Here is a 21,256-nt window from a genome sequence, read left to right as displayed (position 1 = left end):
CAAATATTTAATGACAGCTCGATACTCGATTTTGTCCATTTTCACAAAAACACTCACATCAACTTACTCAAACGACTGTTACATAACAACTGCGAGTCCAAAATGGCTGAAACTTCGGTGAGTAACTGTCAACAGATGAACAACGAAATTCACTAGCTTTTATTTACAAGTGCTGCTATCTTCACGTTGAGGTCGGAAACTTTTCAGACCACCCTCGTAAAAAGCTTTACACCTTCCGCGTCTGCATGCACAAAGTTTACATTCGTGCCTAAAGTCTAGCATGCGAAATCATGGTTTAGATATCAGTTACGGATCTCTTGTCTCCAGCAAATGTAATTACAAAGGAAATTTTCCGCTGTGTGTCTCGAGCTGATAAAAGGGTTAGATTGCACAGTTTGGCTCGTCATCAAGCAGCTATACTTTCTCGTCGTCGAGACGCGACCCGGTACAATTACGAGCGCGCTTTCGCCACGAGGCACAGCGCAGCAAAAGTTTCCGCAAAGCACACCGTAGCCATCAAAATTTCCACGTTACGTGCTGCAGTACAATAAGTATGAGATGTCACAAATGTATAATTGCCCAAATATAAAATACGTTCGTTGTCATACGCTCGCATCGTGTTTACTTTACGAATCGCGAGAGCACGCTTCTTGTCGACTGCATCGAATGTGACAATATTATTATAAAAGAAACAATTTTCAGAAAGTTCCAAATAAAAGTTGCAAAATTCTAATTTGTACAGACTTAAAAATGAAAAAGAAAAAATAGGATAGGAAAAATATGTAGCGTTCTCTGATCGTCATTCGAAGAGCGTACCACACAGGCCAATGTACTTCTCGTTGAGAGCGCGTCGCGTACAAAGTATTCGATCTTTCTATTGCAAATGTGACTTGAATTAATATCAATGTTGGGGACCGGAATTGGCGGAAGTGGAAGGGACTGCGGCGACGAGATCGGTACTAATCGCGGCCGGTAGCCGCCATGTGCTCGTTGGAACGTGCCAGTTTGTCAACCCGCGAACGAGGTCGCGGTGATGGGGTCTGTAGGTCACAACCGGAGACTCCTCGACTACGACGACGACAAGGACGCTGACGATGATACACGCCGCGAGAGAGTCATTACCTTGCGAACGAGTTCTTGCGCGAATTACGATTCCGACACGAGTTTCTCCGAGTCCTTGAACAAGCTCGCGTTCCTATGCTTATCGATCCTATGCTTATTTATCGCAGAAACGATAAGCACGCTCAGCCATTTTCCGCAACGTTCATGTTCCGTCGGTTTCGAGGAAACGCGACAATTGAAGACAAGTTTTATTTTGCCGAGGAATTCTTTTCCTCTCTTGATATTTTCATGAGTAAAACCAACGAGAACAGAATATTCTCTTTCTTTTTTTTTTCTTTTTTCTTTGCGATAACGTGGCAAAATAAGTGGAACATCAGAACATTAAGGTTTCCTTTTCAACGAATCTTTCAACAGAGTATGTGTCGATCAGTTTGATATATTTTCGTCGGGCAAATCTTGCTTACTAATTAATATCGATAAATATTGATATAACTATGCCGAAACGGATCATGTTTCTGGAGCGTATTCGCCGGTTGATTTATATTTAACGACGCCGCCACAAAAGTCACAAAACCGGAATAATATCGCCGCTGCTTTCGTCGAACTCATATTTTCATATGTTGATAAATTCATCCGGTTCGATCAACAACGAGACTTTACCAAGTCCGATCATTGCGAGATCTCTCTCTCTCTCTCTCTCTCTCTCTCGCGTATCGTTAATCAATGATCATTCCGTAAAACTAGAATCATACGATTTCATGCCTTTTTACGTGCATAGTGATCAGCAGTTCAATTCATTGCATGAATCACTACCGTACACTATATCGGAAGATGTATACATTGAACTGAATTGTCGGTCAGCATGCATATCAGAAGGCATGAAATTGTGCCAGCTTAACTCTTCACGCTGGCAAGCATTTGGACACGCAAAAAATCTGCATTCAACGAAGAACAGGCACGAACATAGTTCCCTTTCGCACAAATAGCTACGTGATGAATCCTTTCAACGGTACCTGTCGGCCTTGAAGTCAGCACTACGAATAGATTCGGCGATACGCACGACTGACATTTTGACACAAACTCGTTGGCATCGCGATCGTGCCAAAGAGACAATCCATATTATTTTATATCATTAAACATATATTCGCTTACTAAATATACGCTTATTAAACATACGTTTGCGATATGTTTGATCGTTTATAATCTAATATCGTTTATAATCGCTCGCTAAACTTCGCTAAACGTTCCTGGAATAACTCGCTCTTCTTTTTCGACGATCAAACACATTAGTTACAATTAATTCTAAAATTGTTGCTACTGTCACATAATTAACTGCTAAGATTATTTAGTCTCTTGTCAAATAATGTACACATAATTATGTGTCATTATGTAATTATGTGTCAATTAACACTTTTCACATAAAGAACTGCTAATGTGTCACATAGTTAACTGCTAATGTGTCACATAATTAACTGCTAATGTGTTATTATTATTTCTTTATTACGGCTGACTCGGAGCTATTATATAAAAAATAATCTGAGGATACTCAGGTGTTGATTTACCAAACTTCGACGTACTTTGCATTGGAATCCGGATCCCTAAACTTTCGTATAATTCGACATATCACAAAAGGATTAACTTGACATTCGAAACAACCCAATCATACTTTACAACGTGTTTTTCTTCGTTGATCATTATTCAGTGCTCGTTAATTTTAGGCTCGATTGATTTTATGTTTGCGTATAGAAGAGCGTCATCGTAATATCCCAAAATGTTATTCCGCGCGCTACGTTATGTAAAATATATCGTGCGTTAGGATTATAAATATTTGGTAGAATGAATTAACTGTCGTCAATCAGAGTCATTGTATTACCTCTATCTTGAGAGAGACAAAATCTTTTGATATGAAATATTTAAATATAACAGATATATAATTGAGCCTTTTTACAAGTTTTATGTATTGCAGCTTCGACCATGGTAGGTCGATATTAAATCGATGTTATCGCGGTCGTGTTTTACAATTTCTAATATAATTTCGCGTATAAATGCAAGACGCCAATTAACGTCGATTCGAACTGCTCCGTTATCGCGACCAGTAGTTGCGCTAATTATATCGATAACATGTAGTCAGCTGCTCGTTCTGCTCGATACTACGTGAAAGTGGTAATTAAGCCATACAACTGATGGAACAAATAGTAGAGCGATAGTACGAAATTGCTGATACAGGCACGTGGACACAAGTTTTGCCTATTTTTCTCGTACTTAAGAAATATCCGTCGCGTAATATCCGCGTAATATTTTTTACAGCATAGTTTTCCTCACAGTCGCCAGAGTATGTCCTTGAAAGATCCTATCGTTAATGGTCTACGACGCATCGAATGGTTATAAATCTCCATGTGCCACATATTCATCCTAAATATTTCCCAGCATCCTTTAAACATCGTTCAGCTTATTTTAATTATGTATTAACAACGCGAAGCGATTTATATCGAGGAACTGATAGTATGTGGCGATAACATTTAAGTAGATCTTGATTGAATGTTACTTTCACGTTGATACATGAGTATATTCCTATAAGAAAAGCAGAAAAATTCTACTACACTCTGCTTAAATATTCACGGACAAAAGAAACTGTTCGGACTGTGTGTCGATCCAAGCTTCGTCGCCTTTGAAAGCGCTGTAGTACAACGCTTTCGGCGTACTGTCGATGCAATGACGTGTGTTTGAGGCAAAAAACGTGCGGGTTAGAGAGAATTCACACATTAGCAGAGAAGCGGAAAACAGAAAAGCAGAAGCCAATTAGAATTCGCACTGATGATTAAATAGTTTCTGTTTTCTACCAGCGCGAATTTTGATTCTGAGGCTTCTGTCTTTCTGCTTCTCTGCTAAGGTGAAAATTCTCCCTTAGTCTCCTCACAAGATGTGAATTCACCGAGTTTACGTTTTCCCTCTCAAGGTGCGTTCCGATACGAGAGGAGCAAACATGTTAGGTAGGATTCGGGAAAAGCGAGACGTGTGGGAGAAGCGGCGTTCACCACCGGTGGGGCTCTCACGGCGTGATCTAATTGGCCGACGTGTTCGAAGTGTTTGCAGCTAAGTGTCGTGAGTTCGGCCGTGTTTCTAACAGTGTCAGAGTGACCGTTGCGCTGTGCTGTACGACGAAAACTGACGCCAATTTTCCGCCTTATCAAGACCACCCTTCACGACTTATCAACTTTACGTAACTCTTGGACATGGTGGAGAACGGCATGTCTCTGGATCAGAAAAAGCCAGAGGTGAAAAAGCAGGACTCTCCGAAAGGTACGTAAAACAGGTGTTGGAAAGAAATATCCGGATCGCAAAGTTAATCGAAATAACTTTGAGGAATAAACTTTCGATCAACAAGACCTCATCACCTTCCATCACGATATATCGGATAGTCTTTACTGTCATTTCTACAATGCATCAGTTTGGAAATGCTATTTTTACTTTCGCATATATTTAAGATTAGTGTTAGCGACGACGTTGAAATGGACGATTAGCGCAAGTTTGTTAATTTGGAAATATTGAAGAATCCTGTGAATTTCATGGGATACAAGCGATTGCAAGTTCCGTTTTTAGCAGTCTAAGTCTGTTGAGAAGTTTTCATACTGTTCGATTCTAATTTGACGCGCCATTGACGTTTACAGTATCATTTCATAATGCGCATCGAATATTCAATTGTTTGCAATATCTACTCAACTAATATATAGAATAATATATAGAATAATATATAGAAATAACATCATGAAATTAGGGTGTTTTCCAGATTAAAAAATCAAGTAAGTAGCTAAAGTAGGAAGCGCGTGGAATGCAATTTTAAACGCGCAATTGAAATGTACTATTCATTTAAAAGAGAAAAACACACACACATATATATATATATATAAATATGTGTGTGGAATATGTTATATTTTAAATCAAGTCTTAAACACTGTATGTGTGGATTATTTAATATTCAAGAATTAATTAATAATCTTAAATAATTGAGCGATAACCTAATTTTTCTTGGAGGAAAGTTGATTTCATCCAAACGAAAGTCGACGCTCCCGGCGCACTGTGCGCATATATATATATATATATATATATATATTTTTTTTTTTTTCGTAATAAGAAATAAGAAAAGCGCGCAAGAAGCACTATGCGCCTTCTCTTCTTTAATAATAGCGCGATGATTTTTACGGTATTGGCGGTAATTATTTCAAACTAATTGCAAGTGGTATCGTCGGCATTTCACATTAGCGAAACACAAACAAGGTATGATACAATCTCTTGTTACCGGCACCGATGTTTACGTAAATCGATCGATGCGAGAATTGCTTGGTACTTCGTTTAATGCACTCACGCGTATCTGTTCTGATCCGGAAATGATGAGATCACGTGATTTCACCGACATTCCCTCCCCCCCCCTCTCTCTCTCTCTCTCTCTCTCTCTCTCTCTCTCTCTCTCTCTTTTTCTCTCTGTCACAGCGCTAATGGGATTGCCTGAAAGGACGATCGAGCGCTCGCGTTTTACGTAATGCTGAAAACCATGCCGCGAGATAATTGGTATACCATTTAGTTTGCTCTCATTATACAGCTCTCGAATTCGCGCCGCTGTGGTTTCGCGTGTGAAAACGCAACCTTGTCGCTTCTTTGTGCGACTTGTGATCTCTCGTCATCCTTACTTCACGTGATTTGCTTGAAATAACGTATTGCATTACGACCTGTGGCAATACAGCAAACGAGTTGAAATGCCTATAGATAAGAACGCACGATGATATTATAAAATCCGATGAGACTCCAGCGAGACAGCATAAATTATCTTCTTATCGAGCCGTTCGCGCAGTTATCCGACTTTTATTCTTTCAGTTTCTTTTGTTGCACGAACAATAAGATTGCATCGAAATGGGAAATTGGACGGACAAAATTTGCGGTCAGAGTACCCGCATGCTTACACTGACACCAATAATAACAATCAGTAATGCGTAAACGTACGTTTTCAAGTACGACTTGACGGATTTCTCTTGCTAGTAATTGTTTGAAATTATCTTCTGCATTCCATAGAAAGAAATATTTCAATGTTGTATAACGATTCGATATGAAAATCTGACGAGATTTTTCTTACAAGGCTGAGACAACAAGGAACAACTGAATGATGCGCACTTTTACGAAACGCGTTTCCGATTAGAACGCAGCTCTTGGTCGATTCACGCGTTTCTCGACAAAGAATATACAAGGAAAAAGAACTGAAGCAGCCATGACGCGAAGTGAACAATGACGGTTAGAAATTGTAATTAGAATTAAGTAACTTGGCAAGTGCCAGGCACGAGAGATCGAGAAACGACATTCTCGCAAGGACGAGGAACCATAAAACTTGTTTCTATTTTCCGCAGTTCACTAACATATATTTTCAATGACGTTGAAATTCTGATCTCTTCGTAATCTCTTCAAGCCGAATTTTCATTTCTTTTTTTCTTCTTTCGATCGCCATAAGAAAATGGCTGAACTTTTCTTCCTTTTCGTATTGCAACAATCAGGCATGAAATTTCTATCTGCATACATTTTTCACTGTAAAAAGGTACTCGCTATCAGCCACAATGGAGTAAAAGTTGACGAATTATTATCCGCTATAATAGTATTCTTCTCTGTGTTTCTATTATATATTCTAGATATTGTACGGGTACGATAAGACTTTGCTTAGCGCATTGCTCAGGTGTGCGATGACCTGTTCGAGAATGAGCCAGTCGTTACAATCGTGTCCACGTGCGGCTAAGACCTCGAAAATGTCGCAGTATATTTTTTGTTGTCGCATTTGGTAATCACGTTAGCGCATCTCTCTATGATTGCGCTTCCGTAGTTTGGACAAACTTCCTATTCAACGTAGATTACACTGATTAAATCATCTGTCACACGCATCGTGCGCGCTCAATTATAAGACGCGCACTGATCATTCGCTGTTTCTTATTACGCATACGTAACCTTACGTAATGTTTATACCCTCGATTTCTTGTTTTCTCTGTAATCGCCTAGGTAATCAATACGCTAGAAGAAAAACGACTCGCGGTATGTAAATTACAGCCGAAATATCGATTAAAATACATCTTTCCGAGAAAATTATCGTCTGTTGAAAGCTAAGGTAAACGTCCTAGTGATTGAACGTGTACCGATAATTGAATTACTAATAATATACTTGTGTTTGTTAAGATGCTTATCAATAAATGAGACAAAATCACAAAGTAAATATTACTTTTCATTTATTATATTGTTTTATATATTGAAAAGCATTTCAACAAAGAAAAATACAAAACCAATATGTCAGTCATTAGGACATGTAGTTCGACCACTGGGATGTTTATCTTACGTCATTTTTCTTATTATCGAAAAACTTCACTCTCTTTGTAGTATTGTACATTATTTATTGTCGAATATTTTCGTATTGTCACCCGTCTCTATGGCTAATGATTTCGAAAAATACAAATCATCAGTTCCTTTCCGCTCGCTGTAACTCAACGTTTTTTTTTTATTTGCCTAACCTTGAGAGCAAATGAGAATGTTAATGTATGCACGATCATATCTGTATCTATAAATAAAAACGTTTATTTATCGGTTGGAACAAGAGATTAGGTTCCAGTTTTCGTCATTTGTATTTAGCGACGGCGATAGAATAGTCGTCTGTTTTCACGCCTGCTTCACTGATATATATTCTTTTTTATTCTTCTATGCGTACGTGATTGGCAAATTGTTTCCGTGCGACAACAGCACGATTCCGTTTCCGATGGAGTTCATGTTTTATTGACTGATCGAACTGATATTGGGTCAGTCGAGTGTAACACATATTTTGTTTGATTATTATCTTATCTACACCTTCAGTTCTCTGTTATAATTACATTTACGTAAGCGTACCGGATGTTGAACTGATGTCTTGCTTGTAAGGAGTTTATTCATTTACACGAAAATATTTAAAATTGTATAAAAATTTAACGTAACATTTATCACAGTAAAAACTACATTCGTAATTGAAGTTTCATTAGATTTGTCAGGATCGTCTATGAAGAATTTAATATTGAATATCGCAATTATGCACATATAACTTTGTGATAAAAGCAATATAGATGACCATTATTCCAGTGTGATTTCGTAAAAAGTGATACCGTCCATCCCAAATCTTACCGTTACAAAATATCACATATTTGGAAACGTGACATAGAAAAAAAAGCACATCATTTTTGTGTAATGGTTGATTGTAGATGAAAAACCACTGTTTTATGTGTAACATTGTGTGAAACGTGGCGTAGATAACATCACGAAATTGATTTTGGATTAACATTTATTATCTATTTATTTAGATAAGAAGATAAACATAAAAACGTGATTTTATTATAGCGAATTTGAGTAGCTTTCCTTTGATGCGTCACCGAAAATACGCTTGTAAGTACATAGCTGGTGAACAAACTGCTTGATTTAAGCGTCCATCCATGTATCACATCAGTCTCGTGAATATTTTTCCCCGTCTGTTTGTTTTATCATTCTTCGAGCCTCAAAGATATGTCTTGTCACATGACAATTTCCGTTCTAGTTGAAATCGTTACACTTTCCTCACCGAAAAAACTTACCTCTTTTAAATACAAAAATATTGTTCTCGCTCGACAACATATTCGATCTATATCGATGATTCACTAAGCAATAGCATCATGACGTATTTTTGTTCGACAACAATTCTTTCAGAGACACGAAAATATGCAAATGTTTGTGTTAGATCGATTATGCTTGATTATGTCCCACGACGTTATGAATGATGGATGCATGGATCTCTGCCGGCGTACAAATCGAGATGGAACGGGAGTAATCCATTAAACGGAGCCGCGACTTGTCTGATTGAAGCGCATATAAAGAAAAAGAAGATGAATATTCGTAATGTCGTCGATACGCGATGTTGTTTGTTATTATTACACGCAACTATATTATGTACGTTTTCCACAATTAATTTTTGCTAAAAGATTTTTCATTGTATATTTGTTCGTCGAGTACTGTACTTTGTACTATCTATTGTTGCCAGCACCTAACGTGCGTTTAATTACATACATATTTGTCATGTTCCTCTTTAATTACTCATATCTACATACGTCATAAAGCGACTAATTGTCCATTTCATTGCATATCGTCTAGAATAATAAGAGTTTTTTCCCTTTATTGTACTTTTCCTTGTTATCTCAAATAATTGGTCGAATTGTTGAGTCAATTGTTTATTATTTCTTCGAGCCATAGCTACATACACTTGACTGTACCACGATGAAACAGTTAGCTCGCGCTAAGTAATTGAAACGAGACAGAATTTTTCTGTATGCGTAAAGAAATGTTATTTTTTTGTCAAATACAACACGGAAGTGTGTGCACTTTTGTTGTTGCAATGGAATCTCGATCGAATTCAAGGGAATGAATTTTACGCAAACGTAACCATGACAATTAGTCGCAGTCTAATTACAGATCGGGAATATAATTTGCGGGTCAATTGCGGGGCAACCTCAAATCACAAATTACGAACGCTTAGCTTAATGGGTCAATTGTCCTCGTCCTGTGGTATTCTGAATCTCGACGTGAGAGTTAAATCTCGCTCATTCACTCGGCGACGTTAGTTCGACGGATAAGATTCCCGTTTATCTTTCCACTCACTAATTACGCTCGTAAGCACGATCGCGGGCGAAGTATAATTATCACATCGATGTACAATTTTATTTGACGCGCCTTACATAATTAATTATAATTAATATCCACGCGGGTGTGGATGTGGAAAGACCGGTCTCTCGGTTTTTTCAACTTTGATGGCTGTCGTCGGAAACTAGTCTCTACCGCGTTGTTCCTTTTTTCGTGACGTCTCTTACCCGCGACACCACTCGCGGTTGTTGGCGATACAACAACGCGTATAATTGCCGTTGTATTTCGACATTGGTCGGAATCATTATACTATTTTCAACTTTCATTTTGTAGTCGATAAGTTCAGGTGATTCAGGTTCGCGTAGAAGTTAATAGGGAGTTTTTGCAATATCGTGTCTTAAATACGATAAAGTACGTTCCGATATTCAGTATCAGTACTTCAAATGCAGGATACATAAACTGTATATTCGCAGTGCTGGCAGTGAATATCGGAACGTACTTTAGCGTTACTATATCTGATAGAAGGTATTGCAAGAATTCCCTAATAAATAAATTCTTGACGTCGCGAACTGGTACGAACTGGTGATTAAGGTAAAAGTATCAATGTCTTGAATACAAAACTACACATTGGTACCCAACTCTGGTTTCTTATTGTTTTAGTTTTTAAATATGAATATATTTACACTTTTAACGTAAAATATATGTATATATTCAATATATATACATATCTATATGTATAAAATAGAATATCTGTATGTTCTCTATACATTCCTATACTTTTTGACCGATCTAAAACAAATTTTGCATAGTTACTATCTAGGATTTTGCGGAAAATATAGACTACATGAAACCTAGACACCCCATTCTCTCCTCCTGATTTAATCCTCTTGACACTTTGCGATAATCTGGGCGGATAGTCTTAGTTAATTTACTATGTTGAAAATTTTAATATTTACATTTAAAAACTAAAGTAATAAGAATGTCAGAATTATAGATACCAGTGTTATTAGTTTCCAAACATTGGTACTTTTATTCGCTCACGCGACACATTGCGTACTTTTCAGGGAATGTCACGTGTGAGAATGTCATATGTGCGGGATATGAGGACAAAAGAGTCAACAACTGCGTCGTTCACGACAACTGCAGCTACATTCTCGTCTTGTAAAAGTGTAATTCTCGTAATCGGAATTCGTGAGACATTCCGTCTTTGAAATTTGTGGGATCACGGTGAATCACCCGGCTCGTCATGCAAAAAACACGAAAGAATTTCGTCCCTTTTGCATTCTCGTCGGATCTCCCTGTCGGAACGATACGAATTATTGTTCACGTAGAAGGCTTCGTTGCTTGCAGTGGACAATCCGTACAGATGTCGACGTGCGCGTATGAATAATGCAAAGCAACGGTAGCGAGAGCGGAAAGTTTGTCGTGTCGATGGCGATCGAAATTTTTCACTGGGGATTTCGCGTTCGCGGCTCGCACTAATTAGGAGTTGCGAATCAGCCGTGGAGCAGCGTGACGCGACAATTAGGCGGAAGGAGCGTCTCCGAGTCTCATCCGAGAGCTCGGCCTTGGACGAGTTGCTGCGAGAAGATCGCTTACATCTCGTCTCGTTGAATAATGTATTCCACGCGTCAGTAATACATACTTTTGTCCGTCTTGCGCATGGAGGAAATAATTCATTGACGTGGCACGCACACAGAGGAATCTTGTTGCGATTCCGCGTCAAAGCTCTCATCGTGCTAAGCGAATCGCGTCTTTTCGGGAAAGAACCCGTTTGCGTGTTTGTGTGATGTTTACGCGTATTGGTATTGCAAAAGAAGCCGTAAGACGCAGTTCGGGAGATTCTTATCGAACCGCAACTCGACGGTATTACGTTAGACCGCGGTAATTTGCGATTTGCTTTGCTTTGCAGGCGAGACATTTTTTTCATTGGTGCGACTACAATATCGGTCAGACATCAATACACGTTACTTTGTGCCAAGAAAGAGAGAGAGAGAGAGAGAAAGAAAGATTTATCTTCTATTAATATCCACCTCGTATATATATACAGAAAAATATTATTCTACTGCTAAAAAGCGGTTACTTAGTTTGTTTTCCTTCTTTCAAGTAATAGTCATTTTCAGTAAAGAATATTTTCTTGGTAATAGTCTTAAAATATACTCACATCACAAATTTTATAAATGCTAATTATCATGTAATCAAAAAAACAATTTACTCTCTTTACAAGAATAAAACTTTATCGAAAAAAGAGTTGGTTCAACTTACAACTTAGTAAACGAATTTTTCCTTTAATTTGATATTTTTAATTCAGATGCCAAAGAAATATATATATTTTATATTTTATTACTTTAGCTTACATGCCAAGAAGGGACTTCTTATTATATCTTCTGGTTTACAACTACACTCATACATATCTTTAATTTAAATGTCAAAGAATTCAGAATGCATTTTGAATAAATTTAATGCTTATGACGAAAACTTGTAATAGATTTGCGAGTACATAAACTTATGAAGTGCAGGTAACGTTTACTTAAATGCAGTATATATTTCTGTGTGTATTTGCGAAGGTATATCACGTGACGATTAATCACGACTCGATGCTTGTTTAACGGCGATTATATTGTGCCAGTAGCTCCAGACGTTTCCAGACAGTACGCTGAGTCACAAAACGGTTTAGATGCATTTCAAGCACTGAAGCTGCAGCGGTTCAAGATGTCAAAATTGAGAGGCACAAGATGACAGTACAGAAGATATTAACACGTCATCTTATTAATTTACATTTATTTTCACACCCTATACTGTCACTTACTCTTGTCATAACCGATTCAAATACGTCAGTTTTGAATCGCTGCAACTTGAAGCGCTGCAAGTTCAGTGCTCGAAATACGCTCAAATCATTTTGTGACTCAGTGTTCATAAAAATAGATTACAGAGGTATTCAAAGTCTACATTGAACGCTTTGGAATTTTTCATTTTTTATCTCATATCTACCAGTCTACAAACTTCGAAAACGGGCAATGAACGATAATCATCGTGCCGCGCAATATTTTATAAGAATGCGACGAACCTACATTATCTACCGCGACAGATTCGACAAAGCGGCAACACTACTTTCTCACGCGATTTTTTGTGGTAATTTTTGAAGAAATGAGGAATTTTTATGGCGATTGCAAATCGCAACATCGCATACACGCATATATATGCAAATCGTCACGAGACGAGATAAAAAAATCGGACGAGGGAATTATTTCTGCAGTAATTCCCCGACTTTTCATGATGTCATTAATTAATGGAAGAAGCAAGTGGAGTCACGAGGAGGAAAATAACAGATCTAAATTTATCCGGTAGATTTACCGTCTGTCACGACAATTTATAAATTACCGTATCAAAGAATTCCCCCTCGATATGAATAGCTCGCGAGATATGTTGATATGTAAAAATCTTAGCGCTAACAGATTAGATAGATGTGCTTCGCTTCATACGACTTGGAACGATTAAACATGTGATCGATCATCGTTATCAATCGCTCGTCAAGTTAATAACCGCAACAATAAATCGCGCAGACTTTGTGACAATCGGCGAAATGCATGAGACACGTCAAAATTCGTCTTGAACCAGCGACGTATCGGCGGATGCTTTCTGCCGAAGAAACGAAAGTAGAAAGCGTCAATCGCGACTTTGCGTCGCTTCGCTGGACCGACGAGACCTCGCAACTTCCTGGAGCACTTCCGAACATTGCGGTATGTACTTTTGCGGTTCGGATCCATTTGAGATGGTCCCTTACAGCCCAACACGCGGAGAAAGGCGAAGTGAAACTCTTGTAACGAACACAGGTTTTATCGCGTGAAACGTGAGAGAAAAAAATATCTAAGAAATAAAAAAAAATATTTATTCGGTGGGTACTAATCGCATACATCTGCTTACGCTAATATAAAAATATTTTTACGAATGAGAAAATATACATTAAAACCTAAGAAAAACCTTAGATCTTCATGAAAGCAATTGTTGAATCTGTTCTGTTGATTAAAAAAATTTCGACTTAGGTAAATATGTTATTAGTATCCACCAAATAAATATTTACCACTTTCTAGAGATTTGTTCTTTTTATATTCCGGTGACACGGCGTAAAGACGAATTCCGGTGACTCCAGCTGCGCCTTCGGATACGGCCTCGTGCAAGGATTGCGGATACAGTGTGACGAATTCTCGACGTCGTACCTTGACACGAATCATTTGTGTGATTGAATGTAGCGTGACAAGCGAGTCGAAACGAGCGATGCGTCTGCTGGCGAATTTGCGATTTTTCGCTTGTTAATTATTCGCATCCTGCAGTTACCCGAAATTCCTAACGGTATGCAAATTACACGCTCATTTCTCCCCGGCTGTATCCCCGCGCGTTTTTTGCACGTTTTATTAAGGCCGCGGGAAACACATAAAGAAACGATTTCCTCCTATCTCTCCGTATTCTCTAAATAAGTTTTTAAGCGAACCGATAATAGTTGTGACGCACACGTAGTAGAAATTCGGATCGAGCAGCGAAAAAAGTAACATCTCTCTCAAACGGTAAGGTGCCATGGGATTTTTCGTCCGAGTTTCCTGCCGCTATATTTTGCATCGCCTCTTGGCGTGATCGACGTTATTTTCCACTTGACTATAGTGGATAATAAGTTTGAGAGCTTTCGCGTTTCCTGTTGACGGTTCGAAATTTGAGGCATTAAGGCCGAGTGGAGAGTGCGAGAATTATATATTATCGTCCGGATTAAATAATGTAAAGACCGCGCTTAAACCATCGTGCACGCGTCGCGTTCGCGGCCAATCAGAAAATCGTCGACATCCTACTTGTAGCGTTTTCAATCGTCTTCCGCCGTGACACCCGTCGTTACGCCCATCGTCATGCGTCGCACCGTCCACGGATTCGTATATAAAACGAAAATTGTGTATCCTCCGCGGACAGCGCGCGGATATCCCGATTTAATCGTGCCGAAGAAAAACCGTGCTTTCCTCGCGAGTTGTGTATTTTGTTTGTTGTTATTATTATCGTCGTTATTTTATTCATTATTTGTTTCATTTTCCTCTCTGAGAACATCTTTATAGGCAGGCATCTACCTTATCGCGGGAAAGATTGAGTCTTATGACGGACAGTTAGCCACAGCTGACAATGCACGTATCTTCCTTATCGACTCGCAGCTGACTGTAATTTCGCCGTCGATATGCGCTGTAATTGTGCTTCGTTAGCTTATTAGTTTTCTAATCACTAATAGCAGCAGTTATTATAGTTTATCGAAAGAAATAATAACACATTAGCTGTACACGTCATGCACGTAAAAGATTCATTAGCATACCTCGATGTATATTACAACTGAATTATTTTTACGTGCGTTGCGTCGCGCTCGTTATCGTTGCTACTTATCTAAATTAGACACGTTTACGAATTGCGAATTATGTCGAAATGTCGAAATCGACATTCGCTGAAACTTTCGATTAGCCAGACTTGTGATAATCTGTCTAATCGCTTAGACCCGTAACACTCAATTGGGTCAGTCAAAAAATTGAGTTAGATTTTTTAATCAAGCTTGGCTTTATTATTGACTAATCTGCCTTTGTTGCAAAAAGATTTCTACATGTGTAGAGATGTGAGATTAAACATATTTATTGTTGTTTCAATGAAAGTAAACCATCGACTCGGTAGTCGCTGTCGCTATCTGCGACGTTTCACCAACGTCATACATTTTTACGTATCGCAGAAGGATTTACCGTCGTAGAATCTTTGAGGATTGAAACCGAGTTTTTCGAGTGGTTTTAAAAGCGCGCGAGCAAGCAAACATAATACGCACGATGACATAGAGTCAATGAAAACCTGACGTATTTGATAAAACGTATTTGTGAGAACCGTGACGCGCGTTAGTTAATCGTCCTCAATCAGTCGACACCTGCGTGTGCAACACGCGATCTTGCGCCTGCCCGCGACACTTGTCGCGCGAACAGCTCGTACGCAATTCGCCGCACGCACGTGGAAATTAGACGATCCCGCGCGCGGTATGCGATTCACGAGCGGCTGAAAATATGCAACGTCACGCTCCCGAACAACGAGTCATCGATTGCACAATGCGCACGGCTTCGCACGGTCCTCCGATTACGACTGTCAGGGAGTCGTTGGCAGGCGCCGGTCGTCAAGTAATCGTTTTTTCCTTCGATTGCTTTTTCGCATTCACGGTGCAAGGCTCCTTCCCATACAACATAAATCTTCAAAGAACATTCTAAGGATGTTCTAAGGACATTCATACATTCTAAGAACGTCCCAGAACATTCTCTGAAGTTTTTGTGCTGTCTAGGTTTGCCTGAAGAAAAAGGTACGGTGTGTCTAACAACATTCAATACACATGTTGTGTTATGTACAACATAAATCTTCAAAGAACATTCTAAGGATGTTCTAAGGACATTCATACATTCTAAGAACGTCTCAGAACATTCTTTGAAGTTTTTGTGCTGTCTAGGTTTGCCTGAAAAAAAAGGTACGGTATGTCTAACAACATTCAATACACATGTTGTGTTATGTACAACATAAATCTTCAAAGAACGTTCTAAGGATATTCTAAGGACATTCATATATTCTAAGAACGTCTCAGAACATTCTTTGAAGTTTTTGTGCTGTCTAGGTTTACCTGAAGAAAAAGGTATGTCTAACAACATTCAATACATTTTTCATCATCTCTGCAAGAATATAGTGGGAATATATTAGACTTGAGAAGAATACCTTTTTCTTTCGCCAGGGTTCCTTTTTTCGTATTCTTTTTTTTGAAAGTTTTTGTCGTGCTTATGTATTGTTAGGCTCACAGCGTTAACTGAACGCCGTTGTCATGAATTAATGTTTGACTCGCGGCTTAACGTAAATTACTTAACGTTGATTAGTAATTGAAACGTATAACCATCTTCTCATCCCGTCTTCTCTGTTCCAATGATCGGCGACTTCATCTTTCTCCTCTAATTTACGACGAATTATATTATTTGCGCGCCAATCGCTTTGAACGCGCTTGCCGCAATATGTAGCAATCAAATCAATTATAGGCAGCCGGTTCGCGACGACTGCGATTCACGTACGTACGAGCAGCTTGTACGAGCTTCAAATCAACTCTCCGTCGCAACGAAACGAAGCTACGCATGGACATTTGACCGTCATATCTACGGCAATTTCTTTAGCGTGGAAAATTTCACGTTCTCTTCGATCGTTTTGCGTTTATTTTATATTTTTTCGCGCGGAGCTTTTACACGAGAAAAGAATATTTCAATTGGTGCAAGTGAAGGGAGACTAGACGAAAAGTAATATATCTGTTACTATGACAGGAAATATTAATCTAAGTATACATTCAGTTGTATTCGGTTCAAATGGGATGATTAAGGGGCTGAATAGAAACCTCCTATAGAAATCTTTCTGTTCTCTTCGTCTGATTTCCAGATAACAAAAAATTTAGTTATGCTAATGGATTTTTATCGACTTACTCACCGAATTACTTCCGAAACATGCACGGCGTTATTATCTCTTAAACGGAAAAGTCTGTTGAGAGAAACATTTCGAGAGAAACTCTCGACAAGTGACGTATATACATTGATTATCATAATTAATATTTACACGTTTTCCATGATAAACGTGATGTGTGTCGTTATCGATATCGCAGATAACAGTATCTCCAAACGAAGATATCTTCGTTTGCATAATTAAAACGAGAGAAAACACACGTCATACGTTTACGAAACGTAATGTCAATCGTGATGAATTATCAATATAGGTTCGTATTTTCGTCGTTGATGTATCGGCAAACATCGATCGACCTGTTGACAGCCTCGAGCACGATTTTTCCAAGATGCATAAGTGCACACAGGTGCACTCCGATGTTGGGGAGTGCGCATTTGTTTCGTCGCTGCCGTGTGATGACAGTCGGAAATAAAGTCACGCGGACGGGTTATTAATAGTCCCGATATCGGTTTCGACGTACCAAGAGCCCCGCGCGATGTATCGGCTACTTTGCAATCGGTTTCGCCGGCGCCTGTTCTCTTCCGTTCTCTTCCGCAGCGACTCATCCCGAATAAAGTCACGTGCAAAATTGCGTGCGACAATCCTTGACGTTTGTTGTCGCGTTAAACGTGATCGACTGCGTTTTCCTGGTAAGTTCAACACGCTCAGTGACGTCACGATCGTGTTTCCCTCAACAGATCACTTGCAAGAATAATTTATGTAGAATTCGTCGTGTCTCATTACTTTCTGTGCTTGCGAGAACGGAGAAGAACGAGGAAGCACAATTAAAAGTGTGAAAATTTCGCACTTTAATAATTGCACAATTCAGCATGACTCGCATTTTGAGCAAACGATATTTCTATTTCGATTGATTTGTCCAAATATAACAATTTTACTACTTTAAGCGGAATGACAATAATTTTGTTGATTCGATAAAAGTGCTTTATCATTCCGTGTAATTTGTTTTGATGCTTCTTAAGATGAATGGAATCTCCTTAGGTAGGCGGCATCCGAGAATTCAATTAAGTGAATACAATGATGTTATCTATGTGGTGAGTCAGGTTCTTTCTCGTTACGATATCTGACGTAATCGTTGCTTTCAACAACGAAACCGAAAGACACTACGATAGTATTGTGTGATCACAACACATTTGTGTGTATATATATATATTTTTTTTTTTTCTTTTTTGTAAGATTATAGCAACTTAGTACTCGAATATATCAATGAGATATTTATCGTGAGCTTTTCCTCTCCTCGTTTACGTCATCCTTAAATCGTTCGTTTATTGCGCGCGATTTTCTGCGAAAAACCATGCGGTAACAGGAAAGAATTTGTATGCAAAGAAAAAAAATCTTCCTGCTAAACCGACATATATTTCTCATATACGAGTGATTCGATTGATTCCTCAAATCGCACGATTTCTTCAGTTTTTCTTCGAAAAAGCGCACGACAGATTTCCCGATACGCAAGTTAAAAACATATCTTTAGGCAAGATAGAAATAGCGTATTGAAAGTGTGCCAGTTCTCCAGGCGCATGTTGCTTCAGAATTTGAAGTTGTTTTGATTCACGAGCGAGATGTGTATCATGCGACGTGTCCGACATTGGCGGTAATCCGCTCGACTTTCGAGCTCGAAGGTCGGGAGTGAATCATATGGTTTCACGACGTCCACATGTGCAATTCGTTGAGACGGAGTCTGACAGAAACAATTTACCCGAGATCTTTCCGTTACGTACAATCTCCGACTAATCGACACAGAGACGAAACATTATCGAAGAGAAATACCGCGGGTCGAATACTCATAAAACTGAAAGCCCAGAAACATTCGTGAAACGTATGACTGAGTGGTTTACGAGCAGAATCGGTCAGTCAATTTTGCCAAATCCTCCTTGAAAGTTCTCGGTAACATTTGAATTCCCCGTGGCCGCACGTGACTTTTGCCGCGCTACGATCCTATTGGCGCGTTGGAACTCAGATGGCGCCGCGCGCGTTCAACCGGCGCCGCGCGCTCGCTCGCTCGCTCGGCCGCCCGCAAAGTCGTTATCGGCGTGCACGAAGAGTAGTCGGTCGAGTTACGTTTGCGTTAGTTGTCCGTTTCATTAGTACGTGACGTATCGGTGTACTCGCGATAGCTTAACCTCGTCATCTTCGTCGTTCACTTTTGCCCGCGAATGTCGCCCGCCGTTGTCACCGCCGTTTCCTCGTGCACCGCCTACCCCGACGTCGTCGTCACCGTCGTTGCTGCTGCTGCTGCTGCTGCTGCTGCTGCTGCTGCTGCTGCTGCTGCTGCCGCCGCCGCTGTCGTCGCCGCCGCCGCCGTCGTCATCGTCATCGTCGTCTTCATCGTCGTCGTCGTAGTCCGACCGGTGTAAAAAAAGAACGCGCTCTCGCTTTTCGGCGAGCGAAAACCGGCGCGCGCGAGTGTGAGCGGACAGTCCGCGCGTGTACGCGACAGAGTCTCGTCGTTTTTGTCGAGCAGAGTTCGATATCGAGTGCGCGATGAGCGGCAGTAGAATCAGCGAGAGCAGGGAACGGACGAATGGCCACGTGCTGGTGTGGGAGCAACCCGGGCTCGACGAGGCGGATCGACCCGCGCGAAAAGGTATGGCTCCGCGCGCTATTTTATCAGCCTCTCCCGAGTTCACTAGCTTGAAATAGCTCGCGAACTCGTCATAAGATACCGCAAACCAGAGAATTTCGACTTCTTCCTCCCTCGTCGTGGCCGCCTCTCACCGAGTGTTCGACTCCGGCCTCTTGAAACTGGTTCTCCCTCCTCGCGAGGGGAGGGACGTGAGATCTCTCTGGATCGTCGCGGCAAGTCGCTTGCGATTTTGTCGTCGTTGACATCGATATACACGAATAGAATAGTCTGCGAGAAATGCGCCATGACATCGGGAGAGAAAGAGAAAAAGAGAGACTGAATTTTGAAATATTTTGCGATCGTGTATTTTCGTCTCATTCAGTCCGACGACATGCATTTTACCCAACATTCTGCCGCGTACGTACGTGTGCACACACGTACTCGGCTGACATATTTGGACGGATGTAGACATATTGCGAACGAGCCGAGCGTATCCAAGTCATTTCTTCCGGTTGCCACGGCGATTCTCACATCGCGGAAACAGTGCGGTATAACGCGAGAGGCGAATTACCAATGGCGATCGCGCGTGAGCGCGAGCGCGCATACATCGACCACGTGCTCGTCGCTCGAGCCGCTGCTGCGTTTTGCCTTGGCGCGAAACGCGCGTCTTTCGAGTGTATTTCGAGATTTTCAGTTCTTTTCGTTCACTCTTTTTCTCGACGAATATGCCGCAAGATGTGACTTTCCGAGCGATAATTACGAGCTAAATTGTCGTCATTGAATCGCGAGCTTCGATAAGCTTTTCTCGAAACCGGCTGATTTCGTGGGAAATTGTCTGTCTTTTATTTTGTATTTACCCTCGATTTACCTTCTACGAGAAATTTGTTCAAAAATACATTATGAGAAATTTGTTCAAAATACATTATGAATTTTTTTAGTAAGTTTAACATTTCAATCAAGTATATTGAAACAAAAGTTTTACAATATTCTTGTAAAAAAAAAAAAAAAAATTCTTCTTTTATTTATATAGTAATGAGCTTTTCTTAAATTTGTCACGAATATATTTCAAGACTATTATTAAAAAATATTCCTTGTTGAAGACAGGCATTATTTAAAAGAACTAGAGCAAACTGAGTAATCGTTTTCCCCGCAGTAGAATGATACTTTTCTGTGTGTAGAAAATCTTTTATAAATTCTCTTTTATATATTCTCGCAGTGACGTCTTTCGTCCTATTTGTGAAGTGCTCGCGATGTCCAAAAGTCGCGATATAGTACTGACTCGACTCTCTGGTGTATTTACGCGATTGTAACAGGCATGATCAGCTGTTTTCACTTTTATTGTCGTCTTTTATTGTCGTCTATATGCGTCTTTCCGAGTAAAATTTGCGAATTCCTAACCCTCATACATTGCGAATAAATACAGAGTCAATGTTCTCTTTTCAAAGTATTCGT

The 21,256-nt window shown here is 39.8% G+C and overlaps 1 protein-coding gene across 2 annotated transcripts in view; it reads left to right on the top strand.

The window, feature by feature from the left end:
* Nucleotides 1-4,161: 4,161 nt before the first annotated feature.
* LOC116853740 (putative inorganic phosphate cotransporter) overlaps nucleotides 4,162-21,256 on the top strand; it is a 31,092-nt gene continuing 13,997 nt past the window's right edge. The window contains exon 1 of one of the 2 annotated variants that reach the window (XM_032834932.1): nucleotides 4,162-4,362. In XM_032834932.1, the coding sequence (XP_032690823.1) occupies nucleotides 4,296-4,362 (67 nt within the window). In that variant the 5' untranslated portion in view covers nucleotides 4,162-4,295. Of the gene's footprint in view, nucleotides 4,363-19,207; nucleotides 19,826-21,256 lie in introns of those variants that run through there. The other variant, XM_032834923.1, reaches the window with a different exon arrangement.

This window comes from Odontomachus brunneus, unplaced genomic scaffold (genome assembly GCF_010583005.1).
Source record: "Odontomachus brunneus isolate Ranch 3 - 2012 unplaced genomic scaffold, Obru_v1 Obru_scaffold_006, whole genome shotgun sequence".
Classification (NCBI taxonomy): Eukaryota; Metazoa; Arthropoda; class Insecta; order Hymenoptera; family Formicidae; genus Odontomachus; species Odontomachus brunneus.
Note: the sequence above shows the minus strand (reverse complement) of the source record. Positions and strands in the feature narration are given on the sequence as shown.